Source organism: Ranitomeya variabilis, chromosome 3 (genome assembly GCF_051348905.1).
Source record: "Ranitomeya variabilis isolate aRanVar5 chromosome 3, aRanVar5.hap1, whole genome shotgun sequence".
Classification (NCBI taxonomy): domain Eukaryota; kingdom Metazoa; phylum Chordata; class Amphibia; order Anura; family Dendrobatidae; genus Ranitomeya; species Ranitomeya variabilis.
The window spans coordinates 33,619,199-33,642,041 of record NC_135234.1 but is presented as its reverse complement, the minus strand read 5'-3'; the positions used below and the strand labels follow the sequence as shown (position 1 = coordinate 33,642,041).

The following is a 22,843-nucleotide window of genomic DNA, read 5'->3' as shown; positions in this document are numbered from 1 at the left end:
CTGTTGCTCTCATCAACTGTCCTTATTACATGTTACACCGCTTTGTGTCTGAGCTCCGCATCATGTGGACGTTCACCCTATTATGATCTCACCCACCATGATCGCGGTGGTAATCCATAATGGCAGTGACTTTTCAGGAGTTTGATGCTCCTGCCTTCAGGAATGATTTGAGGTCTGGATCATGGCTTGCAATATCCAATAGTGGTAGGGCCGCACCCTAGAATTATATAGTCTTTTTTGGACTCAAAGGCGCAGGTCCTTACCGGGGGGTCCAACCCAGTCCACAGTTCCAAATATACACAAAGAAGGACAGCGCCACATCAGGATGTGAAGAAAGCAACTTACATTTTAATCTGCCTCCTGCGGCAACGTTTCGGTCCGAGGACCTTTATCAAGCACACTGTGCTTGATAAAGGTCCTCGGACCGAAACGTTGCCGCAGGAGGCAGATTAAAATGTAAGTTGCTTTCTTCACATCCTGATGTGGCGCTGTCCTTCTTTGTGTATATTTGGATCATGGCTTGGTCTCCAAACTCCCCAGATCTCAGACACATGGAGCATTTGTGGGATCCATGGAGGCCTCACCGAGCAATGCACATGACCTGAAGGATCTGCTGCTGACCTCCTGGTGCCAATGTCACAGGACGTCTACAGAGATCTTGGGTCCATCCATGGGTCAGAGCAGTATTAGTGACATGAGGGGACATAGACAATATTCAGTGTTTTGATAAACAGGAGTTGTACTGACTTGATGTGTTCTGTTTTTTTTGTTTTTTTTGGTGGGGGGATATTTTATAGAAGAGTTCGTTCTGGCAGCGGCATATCCATAATGAGCTCAGTGTCTGTAGATCAACGTTTACCTGAAGAACCAGCAGAGGAAGAACCACAGCCGGTGGACAAAAAACTACCAGGTGAGGATTTTATATATATTTTTGCATTGTATAACAGATCTAGAGAATTACTCCGAGGACTGTTCTTGGCCCTATTTCTGGAAGGAATTGTCCAGGTCCTAGATACTAATGCCCTATCCTCACAGGCCACACGGAAGGATCCCAAAATATCTGCACAAATGAAGATATTGGGATTTATCGAGGCGGTTGTATTGTAATCACTTTCCCTTTTTGGAAACTCTTGCACCAGACTATCCCGTTTGTTGGTTTGTACAACTGTCTCTGTTTCCAGCTGTCTTAATTTTTGGAGGCAGAGCAAGATGGACGCCTTGAGATGCACAAATAAAGGGCGATTATGGGGCAGCATGAAGCTCCTGCCCTGGTCACTAGCAAAGTATGTCACTTCTAGCACCAATGACCGCCCTTGTGTGTTCTCTCCCAGTGACGTTTGAAGATAAAAAGAGGGAGAACTTTGAGCGTGGGAACCTGGAATTGGAGAAGAGGCGGCAGGCCCTGCTGGAGCAGCAGCGTAAAGAGCAGGAGAGGCTGGCCCAGCTGGAAAGGGCCGAGCTGGAGAGGAAGGAACGCGAGCGTCAGGATCTGGAGAGAAAGCGCCTACAGGAGCTGGAGAAGCAGTTAGAAAAGCAGCGGGAGGTAGAGAGACAACGAGAAGAGGAACGGAGGAAAGAGATCGAGCGGAGAGAGGTAATTGAGCAGAGATCTGGAGCTGGCGTAGAAAATCGCGTTCATTGACTGCGCCGGCAGACATAAGGGAAACACTTTTTAGGCTGTTATTGGATCCTTTTTGCATCATTGGGATACGCCAAGTATCATCCATATCTAGCCACATGGAAGATGCCGCGAAGTGGGCAGTACTGGGTGCCGGTTACTGGTGGGAGCTCCGCAGTGGAAATGATGCTCTCAGAAATGAAGGGGTAGAGCTCTTCACCACACTTACATTTATTAATGGTTTCCATTGGAAATTCAATTTACTTTCATCCTAAAGGGAATGTGAATTTTTCATTCAGCTAGTTTATGAGCTAGGTAATAATCAGAGTTGGAAAATCATTACATTGCGATCAATAAAATCAATGGGCCGCTGCTTTGTTGGTGTATTTGGAAAGCTGTAGTGATTGGTGATAAAGGAACTTGTTATTATGTTATTATGTTATCACCCTTGAACCCAATCAATTAGTTGTCTCCTCCTGATGGAGGACCTGTTGGGATCTTGGGATGCAGGAACTTTTCTCCATGTTATCTGCCTTCTCACACCTCTAGGTGTTATTTCTCCCCTTGTATAGTGACCGCAGGTGTGAGATTCAGGAACTTTTCTTCATGTTACCACCCCTCTTATGACGGAGTAATATTTGTCCTCCTCTGATAAGGAGGGAGCAGTAGCATATATCCAAACATTCAAGTCTGTGACTCCAAAGACCCTCATACATAGTAGACTAATGTCCACCGAACCCTCTGATATTGTGCATGGGAAAGATGGCTGTCAGTCGAACGATCTGTCAAAGCATTGTTCAACCAATAGCTATCCAATTAATTCTCACTAGGCACCTGAAATATTCTGCTGCACTTGTGAACTACATGTAGACAAAAGATATTGGCGGAATGATTGAGCTTTGCTCATATATAATTGGATTTTTGTGAATTTCCATGAACAGATAGTTTAAATGATGAATGAGACTCTCATAATTCACGACTAGCAATCCATGTCTGCTAAGTGTTTATAGGTCGAGAATCTGGAATGAAATGGTGGAATAGCGATCATGACATTGAGCATGGTGCACGGTGTTCCCACAGATGGTCTGCAGTATAAGGCTACGTTCACATTTGCGTTGTGTGTTGCGTCGGTGACGCATCGGCGACACAACGCACAACGCATGCAAAACACATTGTTTTGTGACGCATGCGTCCTTTTTTTGCTTGATTTTGGACGCACAAAAAATGCAACTTGCTGCGTCCTCTGCGCCCTGACGCGTGCGCCTGGGCAGAAGTGTTAACCTCTACCGTCCATGGCAGTAATCTTCCCCCAGAGACGGCCAGACTAGCTAACCAGTTAGCTCAGGCCGGAGATTTCGTTGATAACTCTTCCATAGATGCGGCTAATTGCGCAGCGCAAGCGGCTGCAAACGCAATTTCCATCAGGAGGGCGCGATTGGAGAGCAGATTCTGCTTCCAAAAAGTCGCTGACTTCTCTACCTTACCAAGCGGGCCGTTTATTTGGGGAGAAACTAGACCAGATCATTTCTGACGCTACCGGAGGGAAGAGTAAATTTCAGAATCAACAGCAGTTTCGATTCCGGTCCTTTCGTAACAACTCCAGTTGGTTCCCCTCTTCCCCTGGTTCGGGACGACGGGAAAACAGAACTTCCCAGGTTTCATTCAGACCAAATCGTTCCTGGAAACCCAGACCGAGACCGTCTGCCCCTAAGCTGTCCGCATCCCTTAAACCTTCTACACAATGACTCGTTGGCGTGTCCGGCGGACACCGACAAAGTAGGCGGACACCTTCTTTTGTTCCGTCAAAATTGGCTCTCTGTCGTTCACGTTGAGTGGGTCAGAGAGCTCGTGTCTTTCGGATACAAAATCGAGTTTTCTTCCATCCCCCCTCCGCGCTTCTTCCAGTCTTCTCCTCCCAAATCAAGGGCATCACATCTTCTTCAGGCCACACAGGCGCTTCAAAGGGACGGTGTCATCGCTCCGGTACCTCAAGATCAAAGGTTCAAGGAGTTTTACTTTAACCTTTTCGTGGTCCCAAAGGAGGACGGGACTCTACGGCCCATACTGGACCTCAAACTGCTGAACAAGTTCGTACGGGTCCGACACTTCAGGATGGACTCGCTCCGTTCCATTGTCGCATCCCTGGAAAAAGGAGAGTTCCTCGCATCCATAGACATCAAGGATGCTTATCTACACATTCCAATTTTTCCCTCTCATCAGCAGTTCCTGCGCTTTGCAGTCCAAGAAGAACACTTCCAGTGTGTGCCTTGCTTTTCGGACTTGCCACCGCCCCCAGAGTCTTCACAAAGGTCATGGTGGCTGTCATGGCCATTCTTCATGCTCGGGGAGTGGTAGTCCTGCTCTATCTGGACGACCTATTAATCAAAGGTCCGTCCCAGTCTGCCTGCGAGGAGTCTGTAAGCATCACCGTAGATTCTCTTTCTCGCCTGGGTTGGAAGATCAACTTCGAGAAATCATCTCCAGTGCCGGCTCAGCAAATCTGCTTCCTGGGCATGATTTTGGACTCTTCCCGCGGGTCAGTCGTTCTCCCTCCGGAGAAAATCTTATCCTTACAACAGGGAGCGCGCAAGCTCTCCCGCCCAGTCCCTCACTCCATTCGCTTCGCAATGCGCATCCTCGGGAAAATGGTTGCGGCGATGGAAGCCGTTTCGTTTGCGCAGTTCCATCTCCGTCCCTTGCAACAGGCGCTCCTGTTAGCCTGGGACAGGAGCCCGGTTTCCCTCGACCGTCGTTTTCGCCTGCCTCCACAGGTTAGGCAGACCCTCAGGTGGTGGACGCTACAGTCCTCCCTGAACCAAGGGAAGTCCTTTCTTCCGGTGCGCTGGTTAGTGGTGACCACCGATGCCAGCCTTTTGGGCTGGGGCGCAGTTTTCAATCACCACACGGCACAGGATCATTGGTCCACAAGAGTCGCGTCTCCCAATCAATATCTTAAAAATTCGAGCGATCACACTTGCCTTGCGCAACTTTCACCACCTTCTCGCAGGCCATCCCATCAGAATTCAATCCGACAACGCCACAGCCATGGCGTACATCAACCACATCAAGGGGGAACCCGCAGCAGGACAGCCATGCTCGAAGTCTCCCACATTCTGCGCTGGGCCGAGACCAATCACTCGCTCATCTTGGCGATCCACATTCCGGGCGTGGAGAATTGGGAAGCGGACTTCCTCAGTCGCCAAGGTCTTTCCTCGGGCGAGTGGTCCCTCCATCCGGAAGTCTTCCAGCAGATTTGCCTTCGCTGGGGGATGCAGGATGTGGATCTCATGGCCTCGAGGTTCAACAACCAGGTTCCCCAGTTCATTTGTCGCTCCAGCGATCCTCGCGCCATCGGGGCAGATGCTCTGGTCCTGTCGTGGCATCAGTTCCAGCTGCCATACATATTTCCGCCTCTTCCTCTGCTCCCGAGAGTCATCAAGACGATCAGAGCAGAGGGGAGACCGGTGATTCTCGTCGCGCCCGACTGGCTGCTCTGAGCATGGTACGCGGAACTCGTCCAAATGGTCACCGACACCCCCTGGCTCCTTCCAGATCGCACATATCTTCTCTCACAGGGCCCGATTTGCCACCAGAACTCCGGGGCCCTGTCTTCGATGGCGTGGCTGTTGAATCCTGGATTTTAGCCAAAGCCGGATTTTCTCCAGGGGTTTCTTCTACCATGATTCGCGCTAGGAAACCCGTATCCATGCGCATTTATCATCGCACCTGGCGCATCTTCTTTTCATGGTGCAATACCCATGGACGTTCTCCTTTGGTCTTTTCCATTCCATCCATTCTGGAGTTTCTCCAATCAGGTTTAGAGTCAGGCCTTGCCCTAAGCTCGCTCAAGGGACAAGTGTCCGCAATGTCTGTTCTTTTCCAACGAAAGATCGCTTCCAGACTGCCGGTTAAGACGTTCATCCAAGGAGTCTCCCGGGTGGTCCCTCCCTATATCCCTATAGAATGCCTTTGGCGTCATGGGATCTTAACTTGGTTCTCGGAGTTCTTCAGGAGGCCCCTTTCGAACCATTGCAGGACATCTCTCTCACCCTCCTCTCATGGAAGGTGGTCTTTCTCGTGGCGATTACGTCAATCAGGAGAGTTTCGGTGTTGGCGGCTCTCTTGCCGACCCCCCCCCCCATTCCTGATTTTTCACCCAGACAAGGTAGTTTTGAGAACCTCTCCCTCTTTCCTACTGAAAGTCGCCTCCTCCTTTCATCTAAATGAGGACATTGTCTTGCCGTCATTCTGTCCGGCACCAACCCATCGTATCGAGAAAGCGCTCCATACTCTGGATGTGGTTAGAGCTCTTCGGCGGTACATATCTCACACGGCTCCCTTCCGTAAGTCGGATGTCCTGTTCGTGCTTCCGGAGGGACATAGGAAAGGTCTACCTGCCTCAAAGGCCACTCTAGCCAAGTGGATTCGTTCCACTATTCAGAAATCCTATCGTGTCAGGAACAGCCCTGTCGCAGCAGGGATTAAGGCGCATTCAACTCGGTCGGTCGGTGCTTCTTGGGCCATTCGGCACCAGGCGTCCGCACAACAGCTTTGTAAAGCTGCGACTTGGTCTAGTCTGCATACCTTCACGAAGCACTATCATATCCATACCCAGGCTTCGGCAGACGCTGCCCTCGGCAGGCGCATTCTGCAGACAGCGGTACCTCAGTAAGCCAGTGGTACATGGGGTTTTAGCAGTGCAATTGCTCCCCACCCAGGGACTGCTTTAGGACGTCCCATGGTCCTTTGTCCCCCAATGAGGCGTAGGAGGAAAGGAGATTTTTGTGTACCCACCGTAAAATCTTTTTCTCCGAGCCAATCATTGGGGACACAGCACCACCCTGTTGGCCTATTGGCTGGTGGTTGTTGTTTTTTTGTTCCTTAATTTTGGGCATAGTTTACTTGTCTTGGTTTTACTCCTCCTGCTTTACTACCGAGTCGTTACTGGCCAGTCAAGGGGTGTATACTGCAGAGGAGGAGTTAACTCTTTGTGTTTACTTAGTGTCCTCCTAGTGGCAAGCAGCATAACACCCATGGTCCTGTGTCCCCCAATGATTGGCTCGGAGAAAAAGATTTTACGGTGAGTACACAAAAATCTCCTTTTTCTCCTACGCCTCATTGGGGGACACAGGACCATGGGTGTTATGCTGCTTGCCACTAGGAGGACACCAAGTAAACACAAAGAGTTAACTCCTCCTCTGCAGTATACACCCCTTGACTGGCCAGTAACGACTCGGTAGTAAAGCAGTAGGAGTAAAACCAAGACAAGTAAACTATGCCCAAAATTAAGGAACAAAAAACCAACAACCACCAGCCAATAGGCTAACAGGGTGGTGCTGTGTCCCCCAATGATTGGCTCGGAGAAAAATATTTTACGGTGAGTACACAAAAATCTCCTTTTCCTGAGCTTCCCCAATGCAATAATATAGCTGTAAAAAAGCGAAAAATCCGCAAAATTAATAAACATGCTGCGTTTTTTACCACGATGCGTTTTTTTGCTGGAGAAAAAACGCATCGTGTGCGCAAAAATTGCGGAATGCATTAAAAATGATGGGATGCTTATGTAAGCGGGTTTTTTTTTTGTGTTTTTTTGCGTTTTTTTCCATGGAAAACTGCGAAAAATCCTGAACGTGTGCACATAGCTTAAAGGTAAACTTACAGGCCTCAAACCCTTTTATTCTCATAGCATATATTATTATTATCAGGCTGCAAAGCGAGAACTAGAACGTCAGCGACAACTCGAGTGGGAACGTAATCGCCGCCAGGAGCTCCTAAATCAGAGAAATAAGGAACAAGAGGATATCGTGATCCTGAAGGCCAAGAAGAAGACGCTGGAATTTGAGCTGGAAGCTTTGGTAAGTTCTATAATACTGATATTATTTAGTTTTTTACCAAACGATCCGAAACTTGTAAGATGTCTTTTTATAATTTTCTTGAAGAATGATAAAAAGCATCAGCTAGAAGGCAAACTTCAAGACATCAGATACCGACTCACTACACAGCGGCAAGAGCTAGAAAGTACCAACAAGTCCCGTGAGCTGAGGATCGCCGAAATAACACATCTGCAGCAGCAACTACAGGTAACGAATTATCCTTCTTGAAGTTTATAAATTCCCTTTTGTTCACGTGGGTTCCTTTTTGTTCTCAAATAAAGGAGGGGAAACCGTGCTTCAAAAAGGCAAAAGAAAAAAAAAAAGTTGCATTTACAAGACCCAAAATAGTCCCAATATGCGCATGACCTGATCTGCGTTCCAGTGGGGGATACTTTAATTCATTTGGGTTTTTGTTTTTTTTTTCTTTTCTTTTTTTTCTTTCTTTCAGGAGTCTCAGCAACTGCTTGGAAAATTGATTCCTGAGAAGCAATTGCTCAATGACCAACTAAAGCAAGTTCAGCAGAACAGTTTACACAGTGAGTATTAATTTCGATTTGTCACAATGTTTAAAGGGAATCTGTCAGTAGGATCACCCCTCCTAAGCCGTCTATATGGGCATGTAGGTCTTAGGAAGTTGAATAAAATGATACCTTAGTATCTGTGATCCGATTTCTTATTCCAGAGAAATCCACATATATCTTAATATGTAAATGAGCTGTTCAGATCTATGGGCCGGACATAGATCTCTGAGAATCTGCCTCCAGAGATTATTACATAGAAGGTGGCGTTCCTAGTGTGAGACATGTAATGACTGACAGTCTGCTCTTATGATCTACATGTCTCACATTGGTAATGACCCCTGGCAATTACAGTAAACTCTGGAAGCTGATTCTTGCGGAGATCTATGTCCGGCCCATAGATCTTAACTCATTTATATTGTAAGAATACTTATGGTTTACCATGGCAGTTTTCGGCCTCTTAAGAGATTTAGGCCATGCTTAGAGATGTTGTACACTCTGTGCAAGTCTTACCAGACCAAGTTCCAGCTGACATGTTTGTATTTAATAGAAGTCTTGTGTCCTGTCCCCAGGAGACTCCCTCCTTACACTAAGAAGGGCTTTGGAAGCCAAGGAAATGGGTCGTCAGCAGCTCCGAGAACAACTGGATGAGGTGGAAACGGAAACCCGGGCAAAACTACAAGAGATTGATGTCTTCAACAACCAGCTCAAGGTAATGGCTGTGGTGTTGCCTGTCGTCATCTCTCAGCGCTGTGTTTTAAGGTGTCCATACACCCCTCTCCTGGTACACCAATACACGTGAATTCAGATATATGGTGGCTTGTCTCTTATGAGAAGAAAAGATTAGGTATGTTGAAATCCAACATGTCCAATTCTTATGTCACAATGTGCAGGTCAGGGTGAAAATATTTAGGCAAAAGGTAACATGTAGTGGTTTAGGCTGTTTGCTTTATATATCATTTATTGACTGTTTTATAGGTTCCACATCTCACCAGGCTTCTATTCACTTGTGGTCTCTTTTAGGACCTGTGTTGTTAAAGATTTAGTCTTTTGGGTTTAGGGATTTGACGATAAGACTTTGTTCACACAGCTTTTTTTTTTAACAACTTTTCGGAGCAGACTCATCCCAAAACCGCCTGAATTAAACTCTATAAACTTGGTCGTGTGATTTATCAGCGTCGGCACTACACAGCTTTAAGATATTACCTTTGTTAGAATCTGTTCTCGTCAGTCGCTCGCTGACTGTTAGTTTGTGACCAGTAACTTTGTTACTCAAGACTGAATGTTTGTGTAAAAGAAAGTCACTGCCTCTTTCAGGAGCTGCGGGAGATGCACAACAAACAGCAGCTGGAAAAGCAGAAGGATATTGAGGCTGAGAAGATGAGGCTGAAGGAGCAGGAGCGGAAGGTGTATGAGCTGGAGAAGCAAAAGGAGGAGGCTCTCAGGTAAGAAGTCTCTGTTGGAGAGAGATATGTCATTGTAGTTGGATACGGCAGTCACTATGTACAAAAATTACATTACTGATCCTGAGTTACATGCTGTATTATACCCCAGAGCAGCACTCACTATTCTGCTTGTGCAGTCACTGTGTACATACATTACATTACTGATCCTGTACCAATCCTGAGTTACATCCTGTGTTATACTCCAGAGCTGCACTCACTATTCTGCTTGTGCAGTCACTGTATACATACATTACATTACTGATCCTGTACCAATCCTGAGTTACATCCTGTGTTATACCCCAGAGCTGCACTCACTATTCTGCTGGTGCAGTCACTGTGTACATACATTACATTACTGATCCTGAGTTACATCCTGTATTATACGCCAGAGCTGCACTCACTATTCTGCTGGTGCAGTCACTGTGTAAATACATTACTGATCCTGAGTTACATCCTGTATTATACCCCAGAGCTGTACTCACTATTCTGCTGGTGCAGTCACTGTGTACAGACATTACATTACTGATCCTGAGTTACATCCTGTATTATACCCCAGAGCTGCACTCCCTATTCTGCTGGTACAGTCACTGTGTACATACATTACTGATCCTGAGTTACATCCTCTATTATACCCCCTATGCATTTGTTACTCAGGGTCATTAATGAAAGGAATAGTGACAGTGCAGAGCAAGTCATGCCAGACAGCGAACCAGAGCAGCCGTGTAAAGCATCCAAGACAAGTGTACAGAGAGGCTTTAGCTTAACCTACCTGAGAAGCTTGCTCTCCTGTTTTTGGCGGTACATGTGTTGTCAGTGAAAGTGCAGAGGTTTCTCCAGGCTACGTTAATATGTCTGTCTAAATCGAAGGCTAACCACTCCCACTGTTGTGAAACTACAACTCGAAGCATGCTCTGACAGTGGATGCCAGGAGACCACTGTCCGCTCTGTAGTCCTTTCATTTTCAGGGTTGGAAGGAGTCCCAAAGCTTGGACCCCTGCTTTATCATAGTAAAAATGTGTATCCTACAAGATAGGAATACGGTGAAATTCTACACAGCATCCGATTGGTTAGTAAAGCTCTGTAGTCAGATGTGGTCCATAGAATGCAATGGGAGTATTGAGTCGCCCAATTTTTCTCAAATTTTGTGAGAGAGAATCATGAACATGACAAAATTGATTCATTAATGAATTCCAATAGACAAATGGTAAAATGCAAATGCAGACTATTGTTATATATCTGCTTTTTAATAGGATGACTGAGCTTTAGGTAGCCCATCTAAAAGAGGACACTGCTGTTTCTAAAGGGTTAATCTGTAAGAGGAGGACATGGCTGCTTGTAAAGGATTCTTCCAAGTCGGTCACTATTGGTTATACACACATATGCTGGACACTTTTGCCTCTTTCTTAAAGGGCTAAAAAGGTGTACCTTCCCTTTATCATGTTGGGTCTCTATAAGCAATCCAAGGGGGGGGGGGGGGAGGGGTGTCTACTTATCTTCCTCTTTTCTATTGGGTGTAAAAATGGGAATCTTATTAGCAATTAATGGGTTAGATCAGTGACTGTTAACTCTTACTGGCGTATCCGTTGCTTCTGCTCTTTCTCCGTTCTTCAGGAAGGCCCAAGAGCATGAGCAACAATGGCAGGACCGTGTGAAGCAAGAAGAGGAGCCCCCGCGACACAAAGCCCTGCAAGACGAGGAGAAGCTGAAGAGAGAGGAATCATTAAAGAGGATGGAGGAGGCGAGAAGGTTGGAAATTCAGGAAAAATCCAGCAAACTTTTCCAGCAGCCGCCCGAACCAATGAAGCCTGGAGGACAAGTCCCCTGGACAGGTACAGGTGTGTGTGGTGGGCTTGGCGTGCGTGTGGTGGGCTGAGCGTGTGGTGGGCTGAGCGTGTGGTGGGCTTGGCGTGTGTAGCTGCGTTGAAGGGTCATCATCTTATAGAAATATACGTCTTCATGGTTACAGCCTACAATCTAGCCATTTGTGTAGTCTGATCCTGCGATCGTTCTACATAAAACGGGAAAAGTGGCATTCATGGTATTTTTTTTTTTTTGTTTCCACCCATCTTTTTCTTTAGAGAAAGCGCCACTAACGATCTCCCAAGGCGATGTGAAGGTCGTGTATTACCGAGCATTGTATCCTTTTGATGCAAGAAGTCATGATGAAATCGCCATCCATCCCGGGGATATTATCATGGTAAGTAGTTGGGGGACTTAACTATTCTCAGGACACCTGTCATTTGGTAACGTGAGTAATCTGTGGCCCTGAGCACGCCTCTTACCTGACGTCAACCCCTGCTCCTTTTTTCGATTAGTCAGCCTGGCATGACAACGCCATCGCAGCGTGTAGTATGTGATGTTGTACTGGTTCACCTAATCAAAAGAAGATAAACAGATGCCGTCAGGACGATTTTCAGATCCTCAGATCACTGGCTGATGGATGGAGTCCTCCGAATCGTTTCACACCGGCTCTAGTGACTTGCGCTGCTTAACTCTGATACAGTCACCAGTGTTGTTTCCACTGTTCTTTTCACCTCTATGAAATATCACCTAAATATTAGTAATTTAGTCCATTCTGTGGCTATACCCCCTTCAGTGGTGTGAACAATAAAACCAGTTTGAGGGGACAGGGCTGTGAGCTTGTTCCATGAGGACTGTTTTGTGTTTGAAAACCAGGTGAATGTCCATTTCTGTTCCTCCAGGTTGATGAGAGCCAGACTGGGGAACCAGGATGGCTTGGGGGAGAGCTGAAAGGGAAAACGGGCTGGTTTCCTGCCAACTACGCTGAAAGACTGCCTGAAAGCGAGTTCCCAAGGACAGCAAAACAAGTTACAGACACTACAGCCAAAACCACTGTCCACCTGACAACTTCCACTGTCACGTCGGTAGCTTTCACCGATTCGTCTACAAATGCCAACAACTGGGCAGACTTCAGCTCCACGTAAGAGTGCCAATGGCGGATCGTTTTATTTCATGCCTCAGTATGTGTGCGTGTGTGTGTGTGTGTGTATATATATATATATGTGTGTGTATATATATATATATATATATATATATATATATATATATATTCATATGTTCATTTTTTTTTAAGTAATGATATGAGATTTGTGGTGTTGCATCATGTTAGTGTAGATTGTGTCCAACTGCCTTTCCCATCAAACATGACAGTAGCATGAGAGAAGGTCCAACTCCCAGGACAGGAAGCTAGCAGATACAAAAAGGTGGGACTTCTCACCAGTCCTCAGTGGTTTCCTGTCCTGGGACACAAACTTGTGGATTCCCTGGTGCCCCCCCCCCCCCCCCCCCCCACTAACTGGGGTTTCCAGATGCCCACCATCATTCGGCCTTCACCGATCTTACCATGCCGGGCTCCTTCGGTCTCAGCCCCCTTTCCTAAGCTCTCCGTCTGAGCTCCCTGCGGTGCCTCTCGGATTATGATGCTGTGCGACTCCAGGGATAGGCTCCAATCAAATAAATAGTCTGATGTGCTTAGTAATCTGTTGCTGGGATCCGAGAGCCGGCCCATGAGATACACGGGATGCGGCCTAAAGTGGGCCCATGGTTCCAGTAGCGTGATCTCGAAGTTGGCAGCTACAGATCAGCTGTTCTCCGTGCCGGCAGAGGATGGATAGTAACAGTTGTGGACCTGAACAGCACAGCTCCTTCAGCGGTGTAGTGGCCGCTGCCGAATACTGTCGGGAACGAGCCGAGCGTTCACAGCCTCATAGTGACTGAATGGAGCAGCGGGACTGAAGGGCCCCGTTCTGCCGATCATTGCCAACCCTCTCATTGTGCTGTCATTGCATTAATAAAAATGCAGATCTCTGATTGCAGTAATTATCATTTTCATGTGTTCATCAGGTGGCCAACTAATAATAATGAGAAGGCAGAGACCGATAACTGGGACACATGGGCAACTCAACCCTCGCTAACAGTACCGAGTGCTGGCCAGATCCGACAACGCTCAGCTTTTACCCCTGCTACAGTCACAGGTTCTTCTCCGTCCCCGGTTCTAGGCCAGGTAGGTTGGAGCTCATATTTAAACATCCTTTAAATCTCTTTTGTCTGGAAAGTAGTTGTCCAGGACTTCTATACTGGTGACCCATCCTTAGTAGAGGCCATAGGTATCCTGATTGTTAATAGGGTAATACACCGGGACCTCCACCGGTCACATGTTGGCTCCAGATATCACTGTACAGAATAGCATAGCAAAGAGCACATAGCTAATATCTGATCTTCCCATGATGGTGTTTTCTCCTGCAGCAGCCATTACAGGGGTAATTTAGCCTTATATGCTGCTATGTAATACATGTAAGTACTTATTAACCTTTTATGAGTAGAACTGCCCCCCATCCCCATAATGTCCTATGTCCTTGTATTTGAACTTTACAATAGTGCAAAAAAAAAAAAGCAATCTAGGACAACCAGCCCGATTATGGCTCTTGTAGGATTTCCAGCAGATGTTGGATTACTGCTGCCTATAACACGACTCTCATGATGCTACGTTCCCATTTGTCCATTCCTTTAATGCAGGCATTTTTTGTGCTATATTTTTCTTAAAGGGTGAAAAAGTAGAAGGACTTCAAGCACAGGCTTTATATCCCTGGAGGGCCAAGAAGGACAACCACCTAAACTTCAACAAGAACGACACCATCACTGTTCTGGAGCAGCAGGACATGTGGTGGTTCGGTGAAGTTCAAGGACATAAGGGCTGGTTCCCCAAATCATATGTGAAGCTCATCTCCGGGCCCCTCAGGAAGTCTACAAGGTTTGTACCTAGGGTTTTTTATTTTTACTTTATAACTTTCAAACCATGTAGAGCAAAGTTTCAGTATCTAAAAATGGGTAAAATGGGGAAAAAGCTTGAACTTTCAATGAATGTGAAATAAATGAGAAGGAAACCTCTCCATCTAACTGCTGTATTCCCATTGTAGGGATTCACGTGTTGGCATTAGCTATTAAGCCTTAGGTAGCGTTCACACAGGCAATGCAGTTTTGGTCCAAACACGTGCAGTTTTTACTGCTTTAACACAGGTTGCACAGCACCAAAACAAACTCCTAAATGTCTAGCCTAATCCAGACGCTGCCTACACCGAACAGACCTTGGCTACTCAAACACAGCTGCTCTAGTCCTAGCTCGGGCAAACAAAACTATTGTCCGCAGCAAACCAGCGATACTTGCGGTTCTCTGCACACAGCCTGTACATTTAATCATGAACACAGATGTCAGTGCGGGCTCACCCGAACAGATTACAGTCCTTTCTCCCAGAGCAGAAGAGGCATGATTCCACCAGTCTCGGTATCCCTTTCAGCCCGAACTTCAGCACCAATCAGAAGTGTTTAACTTCGGGCACAGTTCACACCGAACAGGCTGCAGCTTCGACACAGTTCTCTGCAGGTCTAACAAACAGACTGCTCAGCTCAGTCTCCATTCAGAGAGAGACCCCGGCATATGTCTCAGCTACAGCTCACGTTTTGACTGGTCACTCACCAGTAGCACACTCCGCTCTGCTCATCATCCAGCAGACTGACACTCCATAAATCTGCTTCTTCGTTCTTGGCAAAACCCTACAGGTGCATCTAATAAAGTCGTGTAGAGCTGGAATTTACCTTCGTCCTTCCTTGCTATGCTACACTATCATATAGTGTTATTCTCTGTGGGTGTTTGCCTCCTTTGGGGCCATAGTCTGGTCAAATCAACAATGAAGAAGCTGTGACATCAACATTTATTTGGCAGCTTTTAATTCATTTATTCCGATGTTTTGTAAGGGTGACAGCCAGGTGCCCACAGATCTGGTAGTGATAGCTTTATCCTCTTGGTATCACAAATATTGGTGAGAAAGTTGATTTAAAGGGAACCTTATGGACGATACATGCTGCCCGATCCTCGGACACTGACTGCATGATTTCAGCCGGGTATGTTTGACCCTGAAACGCTGCGACATTTCAGAGAAGGACACACTCCCGAGCGGCTCTGTCAGTGTTTGAGTCAAACTTGGCTGAAATCCTGCAGCCAGTGTCCGTGGGTCAGGCAGCATGTGTCCGCCGTAAGGTTTCTTTTGTCAAAGGCCAGCTATTGTTTTTTTTGCATTTTAATTATATTTTTTTTGCACCACAGCATTGATTCGACGTCTTCAGAAAGTCCTGCCAGTCTAAAGAGAGTCTCGTCACCAGCATTCAAGCCTGCCGTCCAAGGAGAAGGTGAGGCCGGCCGCATCCTCCGCTTACATTCTGTGGCTTTTGTTCATTATTCAAGTCATGGACATGTTGCTCCGTAGATGTAAGCTAACGAGAAAAAGTAACCGCCTTGTAGAGAGAAATATGTCACTTGCTCATGGGTCTTATGGTTGGAAATTGATGGGGCATGTTATAAAATTCAGCCTTATGACCCCTTAGTATTTATTGTTGCCACCTGACTGTAAACATCAGAGTTTTACGGTAAGAGCCCAATAAGTGCACGCTGGTCCTAATCCAGCCCGTGGTATCAGAAGCATCGGTCAGCGTTCACATGTAACGTCATGTCCCCTTTTTTGTTCCAGAATACGTAGCAATGTACACGTATGAGAGCAATGAACAAGGAGACCTGACCTTCCAGCAAGGCGACATGATTGTAGTCATAAAGAAAGATGGCGACTGGTGGACGGGGACCGTAGGGGACAAAACCGGAGTCTTTCCTTCCAACTATGTCAGACTTAAAGATTCAGAGGTAGACATGCTTTTTACCGCTCTGTGTAGCCTGCACTGCGTGACACCCTGTGTACTCTGCTCAGGAAATGTAGATAACAAGGGGTTGTCTCCTTAGATCCAATCATCACTGATGAGCGGAATCCTCCAATGAGCGCCATCGTTAAAGGGTCAATATTGACTTTTAGGATTGCCACTTCCAACAGGTGGCGCTAGAGTTCTAGGCCTATTCTTCTCTGAAGAGACAATTTGGGTATTCTTTACCTAGACACACCCGCATTCATTTTTATGGCCTTGCACCTGGATAAACAATGCTTTTGGATGTCCAGTGATGATTTCTGGGGTTAATGCCCATAGTGATCTTTACTTTCAATTAAAAATCCCAGACATCTTAAAGGTACCGTGAAGTTAAGCTGCTATCTCTACATTTGTTTGGAAAAATACTAGCCATCCCCATCTTCTACCATCGTACACATACACACTTTGCTTGGCATACATATGTATGGAAGGAGAAGAGTTGATTAAGCGCTGCTAGACTCCTCTGATGTTGAAATGCAGCTGCTCAATCTTCCTTTCCCCTGACATATGCCAACATCGTACACATCAAAATCATCAAAGGGTTAAACTATTATAAATCTGTACATGGTCATCTTAACCCAGTGCTTAAGAAAAAAAAAAGTTGGTCCTGGAAATGATGGACTTCTATATAAAGTGGAGACCAGGAGTGTGAGCTGAAGCACTGGCCTCGTGTCGGTGAGTGGCTGCACCTCCTGGTCTCTTCCTAATTGTTCCCAGTCTGCGACGCTTATGTTTGGGATCCTATAGATTCTCCTTAATTTTCATCTTAATCTGCATTTGCTTTTATCTGAAGGGTATGGTGACTGCAGGAAAAACAGGAAGCCTCGGGAAGAAACCAGGTGCTTATCTAGTGCTTTATCTAGAGAACATAATGGCCCAGGCTAAAGTCAGTACTATATTATATACGTGGTATTTCTTGTTTAGAAATTGCCCAGGTCATTGCCCCGTATACGGCTACTGGCCCAGAGCAGCTGACGTTGGCGCCCGGTCAGCTGATTCTCATCAGGAAGAAGAACCCCGGAGGCTGGTGGGAAGGAGAACTGCAGGTGGGTATCACAGATGAACAAACGTCCTGAGGGAAGGACTTGCCCAAGGCCATGAGGGCCATATAGGACTCACTTACCCAAGTCCATGAGGGCCATATAGGACTCACTTACCCAAGTCCATGAGGGCCATATAGGACTCACCCAAGTCCATGAGGGCCATATAGGACTCACCCAAGTCCATGAGGGCCATATAGGACTCACCCAAGTCCATGAGGGCCATATAGGACTCACCCAAGTCCATGAGGGCCATATAGGACTCGCCCAAGTCCATGAGGGCCATATAGGACTCGCCCAAGTCCATGAGGGCCATATAGGACTCACCCAAGTCCATGAGGGCCATATAGGACTCGCCCAAGTCCATGAGGGCCATATAGGACTCGCCCAAGTCCATGAGGGCCATATAGGACTCGCCCAAGTCCATGAGGGCCATATAGGACTCGCCCAAGTCCATGAGGGCCATATAGGACTCGCCCAAGTCCATGAGGGCCATATAGGACTCGCCCAAGTCCATGAGGGCCATATAGGACTCGCCCAAGTCCATGAGGGCCATATAGGACTCGCCCAAGTCCATGAGGGCCATATAGGACTCGCCCAAGTCCATGAGGGCCATATAGGACTCGCCCAAGTCCATGAGGGCCATATAGGACTCGCCCAAGTCCATGAGGGCCATATAGGACTCGCCCAAGTCCATGAGGGCCATATAGGACTCGCCCAAGTCCATGAGGGCCATATAGGACTCGCCCAAGTCCATGAGGGCCATATAGGACTCGCCCAAGTCCATGAGGGCCATATAGGACTCGCCCAAGTCCATGAGGGCCATATAGGACTCGCCCAAGTCCATGAGGGCCATATAGGACTCGCCCAAGTCCATGAGGGCCATATAGGACTCGCCCAAGTCCATGAGGGCCATATAGGACTCGCCCAAGTCCATGAGGGCCATATAGGACTCGCCCAAGTCCATGAGGGCCATATAGGACTCGCCCAAGTCCATGAGGGCCATATAGGACTCGCCCAAGTCCATGAGGGCCATATAGGACTCGCCCAAGTCCATGAGGGCCATATAGGACTCGCCCAAGTCCATGAGGGCCATATAGGACTCGCCCAAGTCCATGAGGGCCATATAGGACTCGCCCAAGTCCATGAGGGCCATATAGGACTCGCCCAAGTCCATGAGGGCCATATAGGACTCGCCCAAGTCCATGAGGGCCATATAGGACTCGCCCAAGTCCATGAGGGCCATATAGGACTCGCCCAAGTCCATGAGGGCCATATAGGACTCGCCCAAGTCCATGAGGGCCATATAGGACTCGCCCAAGTCCATGAGGGCCATATAGGACTCGCCCAAGTCCATGAGGGCCATATAGGACTCGCCCAAGTCCATGAGGGCCATATAGGACTCGCCCAAGTCCATGAGGGCCATATAGGACTCGCCCAAGTCCATGAGGGCCATATAGGACTCGCCCAAGTCCATGAGGGCCATATAGGACTCGCCCAAGTCCATGAGGGCCATATAGGACTCGCCCAAGTCCATGAGGGCCATATAGGACTCGCCCAAGTCCATGAGGGCCATATAGGACTCGCCCAAGTCCATGAGGGCCATATAGGACTCGCCCAAGTCCATGAGGGCCATATAGGACTCGCCCAAGTCCATGAGGGCCATATAGGACTCGCCCAAGTCCATGAGGGCCATATAGGACTCGCCCAAGTCCATGAGGGCCATATAGGACTCGCCCAAGTCCATGAGGGCCATATAGGACTCGCCCAAGTCCATGAGGGCCATATAGGACTCGCCCAAGTCCATGAGGGCCATATAGGACTCGCCCAAGTCCATGAGGGCCATATAGGACTCGCCCAAGTCCATGAGGGCCATATAGGACTCGCCCAAGTCCATGAGGGCCATATAGGACTCGCCCAAGTCCATGAGGGCCATATAGGACTCGCCCAAGTCCATGAGGGCCATATAGGACTCGCCCAAGTCCATGAGGGCCATATAGGACTCGCCCAAGTCCATGAGGGCCATATAGGACTCGCCCAAGTCCATGAGGGCCATATAGGACTCGCCCAAGTCCATGAGGGCCATATAGGACTCGCCCAAGTCCATGAGGGCCATATAGGACTCGCCCAAGTCCATGAGGGCCATATAGGACTCGCCCAAGTCCATGAGGGCCATATAGGACTCGCCCAAGTCCATGAGGGCCATATAGGACTCGCCCAAGTCCATGAGGGCCATATAGGACTCGCCCAAGTCCATGAGGGCCATATAGGACTCGCCCAAGTCCATGAGGGCCATATAGGACTCGCCCAAGTCCATGAGGGCCATATAGGACTCGCCCAAGTCCATGAGGGCCATATAGGACTCGCCCAAGTCCATGAGGGCCATATAGGACTCGCCCAAGTCCATGAGGGCCATATAGGACTCGCCCAAGTCCATGAGGGCCATATAGGACTCGCCCAAGTCCATGAGGGCCATATAGGACTCGCCCAAGTCCATGAGGGCCATATAGGACTCGCCCAAGTCCATGAGGGCCATATAGGACTCGCCCAAGTCCATGAGGGCCATATAGGACTCGCCCAAGTCCATGAGGGCCATATAGGACTCGCCCAAGTCCATGAGGGCCATATAGGACTCGCCCAAGTCCATGAGGGCCATATAGGACTCGCCCAAGTCCATGAGGGCCATATAGGACTCGCCCAAGTCCATGAGGGCCATATAGGACTCGCCCAAGTCCATGAGGGCCATATAGGACTCGCCCAAGTCCATGAGGGCCATATAGGACTCGCCCAAGTCCATGAGGGCCATATAGGACTCGCCCAAGTCCATGAGGGCCATATAGGACTCGCCCAAGTCCATGAGGGCCATATAGGACTCGCCCAAGTCCATGAGGGCCATATAGGACTCGCCCAAGTCCATGAGGGCCATATAGGACTCGCCCAAGTCCATGAGGGCCATATAGGACTCGCCCAAGTCCATGAGGGCCATATAGGACTCGCCCAAGTCCATGAGGGCCATATAGGACTCGCCCAAGTCCATGAGGGCCATATAGGACTCGCCCAAGTCCATGAGGGCCATATAGGACTCGCCCAAGTCCATGAGGGCCATATAGGACTCGCCCAAGTCCATGAGGGCCATATAGGACTCGCCCAAGTCCATGAGGGCCATATAGGACTCGCCCAAGTCCATGAGGGCCATATAGGACTCGCCCAAGTCCATGAGGGCCATATAGGACTCGCCCAAGTCCATGAGGGCCATATAGGACTCGCCCAAGTCCATGAGGGCCATATAGGACTCGCCCAAGTCCATGAGGGCCATATAGGACTCGCCCAAGTCCATGAGGGCCATATAGGACTCGCCCAAGTCCATGAGGGCCATATAGGACTCGCCCAAGTCCATGAGGGCCATATAGGACTCGCCCAAGTCCATGAGGGCCATATAGGACTCGCCCAAGTCCATGAGGGCCATATAGGACTCGCCCAAGTCCATGAGGGCCATATAGGACTCGCCCAAGTCCATGAGGGCCATATAGGACTCGCCCAAGTCCATGAGGGCCATATAGGACTCGCCCAAGTCCATGAGGGCCATATAGGACTCGCCCAAGTCCATGAGGGCCATATAGGACTCGCCCAAGTCCATGAGGGCCATATAGGACTCGCCCAAGTCCATGAGGGCCATATAGGACTCGCCCCAGTCCATGAGGGCCATATAGGACTCGCCCCAGTCCATGAGGGCCATATAGGACTCGCCCCAGTCCATGAGGGCCATATAGGACTCGCCCCAGTCCATGAGGGCCATATAGGACTCGCCCCAGTCCATGAGGGCCATATAGGACTCGCCCCAGTCCATGAGGGCCATATAGGACTCGCCCCAGTCCATGAGGGCCATATAGGACTCGCCCCAGTCCATGAGGGCCATATAGCACTCGCCCCAGTCCATGAGGGCCATATAGCACTCGCTTGCCCAAGTCCATGAGGGCCATATAGCACTCGCTTGCCCAAGTCCATGAGGGCCATATAGCACTCGCTTGCCCAAGTCCATGAGGGCCATATAGCACTCGCTTGCCCAAGTCCATGAGGGCCATATAGCACTCGCTTGCCCAAGTCCATGAGGGCCATATAGCACTCGCTTGCCCAAGTCCATGAGGGCCATATAGCACTCGCTTGCCCAAGTCCATGAGGGCCATATAGCACTCGCTTGCCCAAGTCCATGAGGGCCATATAGCACTCGCTTGCCCAAGTCCATGAGGGCCATATAGCACTCGCCCGCCCAAGTCCATGAGGGCCATATAGCACTCGCTTACCCAAGTCCATGAGGGCCATATAGCACTCTAAATATCTGATGGATTAGTTAAATTTTTATTGTGAATTTATTTTCCTTGTCAAATTGTATAATATTTTATATAAGGAGGCTGACAAGTGGCCATTTGTACCCATTATTGCAAATTTTTGTTGACTGGTGTTGGAAACTGCTACATGTAGTTTACTCTTGGTGATCCATGTTGTCTCTCCACAGGCCCGTGGGAAGAAGAGGCAGATCGGATGGTTCCCTGCTAACTACGTCAAGCTCCTGAGCCCTGGTACAAATAAAAGTACACCCACCGAGCCGCCTAAACCAGCAGTGTTACCCCCTAGTAAGTATAATACTTCAGAATTTTGCCCCTTTTTTCCCCCCTTGATAATAAAGATGTCTCAGTTAAACTTGCTAGCCAACCTCTGGACAGCCATCTAAAATAACCCAACGAGTAATGCCCACCTTGCCAATCCCCTGTCTGCTTTTATGGGTAGCAGCGAGAGACCCCAGTTGAGTTGAAATATCACGTTATTGTTGGAGTCTAATAGATGGTGGAGGCCGAGGAAAGCGTCCGCACAGGAGTGGCGGCAGGGCATGTGGTAATATGAGAGTTAGTTCCTCTTTTAGACCATTACAAGCGTTTTCCCTCCCAAAGTATTTGAGGTTAAGCTACCGTTTTAAAAGGGTTCTCCACTTTGAAAAGCAGGTTGTCCTGTTGGTGGGATCCCATCAACCATCTGTAATCTGTGAAGAAACTTGGCAGAAAGTGTGCTGTTCCCCTGCAGTGCCGCCGCAGGACGAGTGAAGTATTACACCGCACCCACTGAAATTGAGAAATGATGGGTCCGCCAAGGAATTAAAAAGGCTTTTAGTAGTCTGTCCCCAATTTGACACATTCAATATCTTTCTCTCTCCCACCACCCCTTTAAAAATGTTTTTATACTGCATTATTGACTCCAATATTGTTACCATAGTCTGTGCTGCACAGTCCAGAAAACACTTCCTCTCACTAGCGTCACAAGCTGGTGCAGACAATCAGGGCAGTGATTTTTTTTTTTAAATAAATTTATTAAAGACAAATTGTTAAATTTGCAAAGTGCTTGCAAAAAACAAGCAGCTGTACAATATACCTCTTATTTTAAATCCTCTCGTTTCTTAAGATCAGGAAATTTTAATACTATAATTTACTGCGTTTGTGTTGGTCGGGCTCCTCGGCCTGGAGCACAGTGCTTGCAAGCATCATCTGAAAGCACACGATTCGGACTAGCGATTCAACAGTGCCGCCGGCCTGAA

The 22,843-nt window shown here is 48.2% G+C and overlaps 1 protein-coding gene across 4 annotated transcripts in view; it reads left to right on the top strand.

Annotated features, from left to right (window-relative positions):
* Positions 1-22,843, top strand: part of ITSN1 (intersectin 1) — a 100,300-nt gene that overhangs the window by 51,744 nt on the left and 25,713 nt on the right. For 3 of the 4 annotated variants that reach the window (XM_077293912.1, XM_077293916.1, XM_077293915.1), the window contains exons 11-27: positions 798-910; positions 1,332-1,594; positions 7,324-7,473; positions 7,558-7,698; positions 7,940-8,027; positions 8,582-8,721; positions 9,327-9,454; positions 11,066-11,289; positions 11,533-11,651; positions 12,157-12,395; positions 13,319-13,478; positions 14,020-14,225; positions 15,576-15,658; positions 15,997-16,163; positions 17,013-17,058; positions 17,144-17,265; positions 21,773-21,890. In XM_077293912.1, the coding sequence (XP_077150027.1) occupies positions 798-910; positions 1,332-1,594; positions 7,324-7,473; positions 7,558-7,698; positions 7,940-8,027; positions 8,582-8,721; positions 9,327-9,454; positions 11,066-11,289; positions 11,533-11,651; positions 12,157-12,395; positions 13,319-13,478; positions 14,020-14,225; positions 15,576-15,658; positions 15,997-16,163; positions 17,013-17,058; positions 17,144-17,265; positions 21,773-21,890 (2,507 nt within the window). The remainder of the gene's footprint in view (positions 1-797; positions 911-1,331; positions 1,595-7,323; positions 7,474-7,557; positions 7,699-7,939; positions 8,028-8,581; positions 8,722-9,326; positions 9,455-11,065; positions 11,290-11,532; positions 11,652-12,156; positions 12,396-13,318; positions 13,479-14,019; positions 14,226-15,575; positions 15,659-15,996; positions 16,164-17,012; positions 17,059-17,143; positions 17,266-21,772; positions 21,891-22,843) is intronic. The other variant, XM_077293913.1, reaches the window with a different exon arrangement.